This window comes from Bison bison, unplaced genomic scaffold, assembly GCF_000754665.1.
Source record: "Bison bison bison isolate TAMUID 2011002044 unplaced genomic scaffold, Bison_UMD1.0 scf7180017864383, whole genome shotgun sequence".
NCBI lineage: Eukaryota > Metazoa > Chordata > Mammalia > Artiodactyla > Bovidae > Bison > Bison bison.
Window position 1 is genome coordinate 3,841,383 of NW_011494955.1, and position 7,648 is coordinate 3,849,030.

Below are 7,648 nucleotides of genomic sequence, written 5' to 3' on the forward strand. Positions count from 1 at the left end.
CCCCCCCCCACCTCCCCCCCCCGCCCCGCAACCAAACAGGGGCAAGAGAACAAGACCCTCACCCTCCAGACCTAAGAACGAACACTTACGGGAATCATCTTCAGCAAGGGTGGAATGGGCTGCCAGGCTATTCTCAGATGCAGAAACCTACAAAAAAAGGAGGGGGGATTAAGAATCACATTAAAAATAACAGAGCAAACTGCTGTTAATGCCATAAAAACCTGCTGACTCCAGTCAGTCACCGGCTGCCTGGGGGGAAATAACGGGCCCCAGAACAGCTGAGCATTTAAACAAGAGGCAGCAAAATGTCTTTTACGAGGATATTAACATGCCTCTCAATTACAGAGTTATGTGAATAACAGACTGCAAGCAACTGCCAAAAGTGTGCATTATCTTCCTTTATAAAAGAACTTCTAAATATATCTTTCTACTCTCAAAAAAAAAAAAAAATAAGAGGGAAAGTAGGGTGCGAAACAAAACCTTCTATCAGGGAGGGCAAAGCTCCTCACCAAAAACCACAACTCCTATAACTGTAACTCACTCCAAGGCAAGATAAAGTCTTTACATACAGGAACTATTATTCTTTCATTTTCCTAACTCCTTATTTCCCAACCAAACATTCTGCTGAAAAAAGCTTGCTAGTACAGAAGACCTTCTGATAACTATTAAACAAATTTATCTATAACGACCCTTTGGTATTATCTTCAAGGTTAGTTTCCCTTGTTTAATTCCAGTCTTAAAATGGTAGTGTTTAACAAGATGGCAGATCTTAGGTGTGGGTGATTACTTTTCCCACTAGCCATCAAATTTAAATAAAAGAGCTTTCTACCAGCTCACTCGTCCCTTCTCCTGTCCCCTAGTCCTTCAGTATATCTTCCTCCACATTCAAAATCATGAAGGGTCATCAAATGATCCAACATGCACTCTTCATGGAATATTCTTTCATTCAGATGCCAGGGATTTTATGGGTGATGCTGAGTGTTTATATCAGGATGTCTAATGTACTGAATAAATTTACAATGGAGATTAAGTTGTTAGCTGACTGCACGTGAATTTCAGCATGGTCAGTTTTTTCCCCTTTATTCTCTTTTCATTATAGGAGTTCTGACATGGTATAAAACAAACCAGTATAATAATAGTTAACACTGATGAAATGTTTACTGTGTTCCAGGTATTGGAATGACTACTTTAAATGTGTTATTTCATTTAATGATATGAAATAAATTTTCTGAAAGTAGTGCATGGCCACAAAAAGCTCTTCAATTCTTGCTTAATTAGTAGGGGCATCCATCCCAAGATGTCCTTTTCTCACCTCCAATTTGGACACCTTGAAGCTGCAGGGTAAGCTTAATCACAATTATGACATCACTGCACATACCCAACTAGATAACTTCACTACAGGAACAGCCAGGAGACAGCATGTGAGGTTTTGCTTGAACATTTCATTAAAGAAAAGTACAAATTCATTCACAAAAGGAGAAAGGGAAGACCAATACCTTGACAAAATTCTCTATTTCAGGCAACTTCACCCTGGCATTAATGTCCTTTTGTAACAAACCAAAGTTCAAATAGCTCTTAGGTGTTGGTTAACAAAAGCTAGGCAGCCAGCCAAAAGGATAGCTGAGGCTCTGAAAAATTTTACAAATTTTACGGCATCCAAGGGTTCATGAACCTACAGTATATGCTTGAAGGCTATGTACTATCTTTATTTCTTCTATTCCCCAGCTACTCCCCAACTTGTGATTCAGTTGCACTGATGCCCTTTTAGACTGTAATTAAAATGTTCTGATCCTCTAGTTCAGCTCAGAGTTCCAGCTGCAAATCAACAAGACAATTAAGAAAGAAACATGAAAATAGAAATAGGGACAACTCAAGTACGATTATCCAGATGATTATTTTTCAAGTTATGCTCCAAGACCAGATGGGAGGATTTCAATGCAGGATTTCATTTCTTAAATGTCTTTTTTTAGAGTATGTAAGAAAACTTTTTGTAAGACATAATCTCACACTTAAAAAATGGGAAAATCAGGCAAACTGATGCGAGAACTCACTAGAAACATTACATGAGACATGGAAATAGTGCCTCAGCTCACTGTTGTAAGGACGTTTTGTAATTTGATTATTTTATGATTACGAAAAGTATTTTGTCTGATTATTTCAAAATATATTTGAGATATGGTTTTATAAAATAAAGTGATTCAATTTTATAAAATAAAAACTCCTAAATTTTTTCCTGTTCTATTCTTTGAGTCCATAAAGAAGGCAGAGTGCCAAAGAACTGATGCTTTTGAACTGTGGTGCTGGAGAAGACTCTTGAGAGTCCCTTGGACAGCAAGGAGATCAAACCAGTCAATCTTTAAGGAAATCAACCCTGAATACTCATTGGAAGAACTGATGCTGAAGTTGAAGTTCCAATACTTTGGCCACCTGATGCGAAGAGCCGACTCATTGGAAAAGACCCTGATGCTGGGAAAGATCGAAGGCATAGCAGAAGAGGGTAACAGAGGATGAGATGGCTGTATGGCATCACCAATGTAATGGACATGAACTTGGGCAAGTTCTGGGAAACAGTGACAGGGAAGCCTGGTGTGTAGCAGTCCACGGGGTTGCAGTCGGATATGACTTGGTGACTGAACAATTCTTTAAGTCAAATTTTGTGGCCATTAATCTGAGACCATTTTTCTGTATGCTTACTTTGGTCCAAGTATGTAGTATATCTCATGAGTTCCTGTTGGTATGCTGTCAATGTGTGTGTGTGCGTTGGTTGCTCAGTCATGTCTGACTCCTTGTGACCCCATGGGATTACAGCCAGCCAGGCTCCTCTATCCAATGCTGTCAATACATCTATTTTAAAGACTTATAGTCAAGTAAGTTTGAGAACTATTGCCCTTAACCCATTTTAATCATCTCCTCACCTTTTGTAGAATGGCCTCAAGGGTGTCAAAATGTGTAACAGAAACAATGATTATATGCCTATTAATCAATGTAATAGATTTGAAAGCTCTTTTTCCTCATCTAACTTAACACTTGATCATCATATTGAATGAAAGACCAAAGACCAAAGGTAATGGATTGTCAGAGGAAATGATAAATTCACCTGACATCTATCTTGTTGCTTACTCCAGCTAAGCCATGCATCTAACAATAAATGCATAAAACCTGATTTGCTTAAAATCTTCCCATGGCTTTCCTCTGCTGCAGGACTACACCCATACTTTTAAGGGTTTTTCAAGACCAGTCCTGACCCTCTCCCTTCATCTGTCTCTCACCATTGCCTATATGTACTTTATACTCTTGGTTGGGCTCTCTGGTTTCCAAACCTCTGTTGTGTCTGCCTGGAATACACTTGTTTTTTATAGTCAACTTTCCCCTTATTCACTTGGCCTATTTCCACACATCCTTCAAGATCTAGCCCAGATATCACCTTCTTGAGAAAGTCGGGGTAAGTGTCCTTAGTCCAAGATTCCATGGCCACACATAGCCTTTTCATAACACTTGTTTTGCTGTTTTATGATCGCCAACTTGTTGCACATCTCCCTCCTACTCTGTTAGCTTCCTTGCAGGTAAAAATCACATGGAATGATTTGTTCACATTTAGTTGTTGAGCTCTAACAACTTTAATGGCAGAAAGTGAAGAGGAACTAAAGAGCCTCTTGATGAAGGTGAAAGAGGAGAGTGAAAAAGCTGGCTTAAAACTCAACATTCAAAAAATAAAGATCATGGTATCCAGTCCTATCACTTCATGGCAAACAGATGAGGAAATAGTGGAAACAGTGTCAGATTTCATTTTCTTGGGCTCCAAAATCAATGTGGACAGTGACTGCAACCATGAAATTAAAAGATGCTTGCTCCTTGGAAGAAAAGCTATGACAAACCTAGACAGCGTATTAAAAAGCAGACATCACTTTGGTGACAAAGGTCCATATAGCCAAAGCTATAGTTTTTCCAGTCGTCATGTACGGATGTGAGAGTTGGACCATAAAGAAGGCTGAGTGCCGAAGAATTGATGCTTTTGAACTGTGGTGCTAGAGAAGACTCTTGAGAGTCCTTTGGACAGCAAGGAGATCAAACCAGTTCAGTCCTAAAGGAAATCAATCCTGAATATTCATTGGAAGGACTGATGCTGAAGCTGAAGCTCCAATACTTTGGTCACCTGATGTGAAGAAATGACTCATTGGAAAAGACCCTGATGCTGGGAAAGACTGAGGGCAAGAGGAGAAGGGGGTGACAGAGGATGAGATGGTTGGATGGCATCACCGACTCAATGGACATGAGTTTGAGCAAACTCCAGGAGATGGTGAAGGCAGGGAAGACTGGCATGCTACAGTTCATGGGGTCACAAAGAGTCAGACACGACTTAGTGACTGAAGAACAAGTTAAGTTCAGCATTGCCTTGCTTAGCGTAGTGCCTAGCTTTCAAAATACTCTGAAGTGAAAGAATGACATTTTCTTACATAAAATGTGTTAAATTAATAATATACAAATAACTTTGAAGATGATATCTCTATTCAAAATAGGTTTTTTAAAAAGTCACTTAAGCATTTGCTGAGCAAAAGAATTTTCCAATGAAGGTTCATTATTTGGTCAGCTATAAGTTGCACAGTTCTCCAACCAAAATTATGTGACCTGCAAAAAAGACAATCTGTCCTGGCAGCTGTTAGCAAATTCCCAGACACTCTACAGCCTAGAGTTGTTTCTAATTTTAAGCAACTAATTTAGAACACATGCTTCCCTGGCAAATGGACATCAGGCTTTTCAACCCACCTTTTCTCCATCTGGGTAGGAGATGCAGACCTCAGGACCTGGGGGCACATTCTCCTTTTGCTCCAATTTATGAGTTTTGATTTCACCACCACTGGCTCTCAACTCATTCTACAAAATAAAAATAGTCTGTGAATTTTTTTTTTAAAGTCTCACAATTCTCTTCATAGCCATCTATTAAATAAACTTGGAATGCTAAAAAAGAAATTCTTTTCCAAGGCTTCAAGTCAAATCAACCCCCTAACTCTCAGAAGCAACACCCATTGACTTGTGAAATGACAAAAGCAGCTTTGTGGACACACACACCTCAGAGTTAAATATTTATACAACTAGTCCAAAACTTGATGCTCATTAGAACACAGACACATCAACACAGACACACACACCAACCCTCCCCCTCCCACCCTGCTGCCCAGCATACAATATTCTCGTGATTCACTCTTCTAGCAGCACAGCTTGTGGGAATGCAAAGCTGGTGAGTTTTATCAGAAAAGACCATTCTGGAGCAGGGGAAAGGAGGTGCCAAGTGCCAATAATTAAGAAAAGATACTGACCATATATATAAATGCCCGGCCTGGAAAGAAAGACAGGGATGATGCATATATATAAGAATTGAAATTATACTTAATGATACCGTAAAATAGCCTTTTGTTGTGAGACTTTCAAAAACATATTTTGGTGGTTTTTTTTTTTTTTGCATAAAATTCATACAGTATACTAAAGACATACCTTATTCTAGTTCTCATAATAGAGCTTCAACATAAAAAAGCAGACGTGAGTCAGAAGGAGTGAGCAAAATCATATTTGTTTTCCTTGCAAAGAACACTTGAGGCAAAATATTAAAATCAACTTTATTACTAGATCCAAAATCAATACAGAGGTAGATGAAAATGGACATTTCCTACCTTTAGCCTACTAGTAATCTAATACCTTTCTTGTTCTTTGTGATTCTTCAGGTATAGGGCGAAAACAATCCATTTATGGCCACAAGGCCAATGAATGGAGTGTCAGTTGGACTGACTGTCTCAGGTGTGAATTCCAGATTAAGGCCCACAGCTCTGGCAGCTAACACTGCAGAACCAACAGTACAACAACCAGAAACTTATTCCTGATCTCGCCTCAAAGCCCAGCCCTCCCTGTAGCGGCCTAAGAAATTCTTTTGGGATGAGATAGAATGTGCTTTTTACAAGAATTCCTTAAGGCTTTTCAACTCTTAAAATTTACAGAGCAGAAGAATCGCAATGTAGAAACTCTCATTAGGAGTTGAAAAAACAGTTACCAAACAGGTTTTTCCACTTAGAGAGTCACCTAGTCGGAATGTTTATAGCAGGAGGTCACTGAGAAGCAGCAAAATCCTGCAAGAGGGAATTAAGCTCCACAGATCATGTTTGCTGTATTTCCTGACCTGCCTTTTAAGAGAAGTCTACATTTGCTTATTTTTTCACACTCCCAATGAATAACAAGCCTGTGATGGTCTACTTCACTACTTATTTACACACATTATCTCTTCTTAAAACTGTAGTGAAAAATCAAGATGAGATTATTCACTGCCCAGAGACTTGGTCTACCAATAAATACTATTGGAAAAGGCATATACTTCATCCTGTGGGGGAAAGAAGGGTCAGTTCCGAGAATACACACTGTGATTTCTAACAGACACTGGTTCAGTCTGCTTGGAAACAAATAAAATCTAATACTATTCTTCCAATTTTATTAGAAAATAATAATCAAGAGATTAATAATTTGTCATTTGAAATCTTAGAAGGAACAGATGTTTGAAAGATACAAATGTATGTGTACATGTGTATATATGCGTGTGTACTTATGAATAAATGGCATTTAAAAGGTAACTTCACATAAGCGGTTCTGTTGTGTCCTCCTGCCAGTTAAACCTAGGAAAGCGTAACATGTAAAGATCCTCCATTGTATTAGAACACCACGTTTTTGTGCTTACAGAGTACCTCACCCTCCTATCATTTCTCCCTTTTTTTCTTATCCACTATTCTATTTCTTTAGAAAAGTATTACATCCTAGGAATTAAATATTAAGTGGATCATATGTTGTATGATTTCATTTACGTGAAAGGTCCAGACCCAGAAAATCCATAAAAACAGACAGTGGATTAGGGGTTGCTAGGGGATAAGGAAAGTGTAGAATTGGGAGTCACTGAACAGGGATGGGTTTCTTTTGGTGGTGATGGAGAAGTTTTAGAGTTAGACAGTGGTGATGATTGTACAACCTTGGGAACATATTAAAATTCACTGAATTGCATATTTTAAAATGGTGATTTTTATGTCAGGTGAATTATATATGAATAAAAATTGCAGAAAAATGTCCCATCCCACATTAATGTTGAATATATTCAATATTTCTCTCCAGTGTTCTCCCTTTCTCCTCTCAAAGACAAAAATAAGTGTTTATATTAAAACTAATAAAATACTACTTTTTTTTTTTTGGCCACTATGCAGCTTGTGGGATCTTAGTTACCGGACCAGAGATTGAACCTGGGTCCTTGGCAGTGAAAGCACTGAGTTTAACCACTGAACTGCTAGGGAACTCCCCCAAACACTACTTCTTTAACAACAAGATTAAGAAGAGACAGGAAAATTCTCAATGGTATTACTGATGGTAACATCACCAAAGAAAAGGTGGGTGGGGATAAGGCCTAGGAAAACAAAGTCAGAACATGGTAAGGATTAGAAATGAAGCTGCTGCCGCTGCCGCTGCTGCTAAGTCACTTCAGTCGTGTCTGACTCTGTGCGACCCCACAGACGGCAGCCCAACAGGCTTCGCCGTCCCTGGGATTCTCCAGGGAAGAATACTGGAGTGGGTTGCCATTTCCTTCTCCAATGCTTGAAAGTGAAAAGTGAAAGTGAAGTCGCTCAGT

At 38.9% G+C, this 7,648-nt stretch overlaps 1 protein-coding gene across 2 annotated transcripts in view; it reads right to left on the minus strand.

The window, feature by feature from the left end:
* Positions 1-7,648, minus strand: part of LIMA1 (LIM domain and actin binding 1) — a 92,186-nt gene that overhangs the window by 13,306 nt on the left and 71,232 nt on the right. For both annotated transcript variants that reach the window (XM_010857806.1, XM_010857805.1), the window contains exons 7-8: positions 4,765-4,872; positions 90-147 (exon numbers count right to left, since the gene is read on the minus strand). In XM_010857806.1, coding sequence (XP_010856108.1) covers positions 90-147; positions 4,765-4,872 — 166 coding nt within the window. The remainder of the gene's footprint in view (positions 1-89; positions 148-4,764; positions 4,873-7,648) is intronic.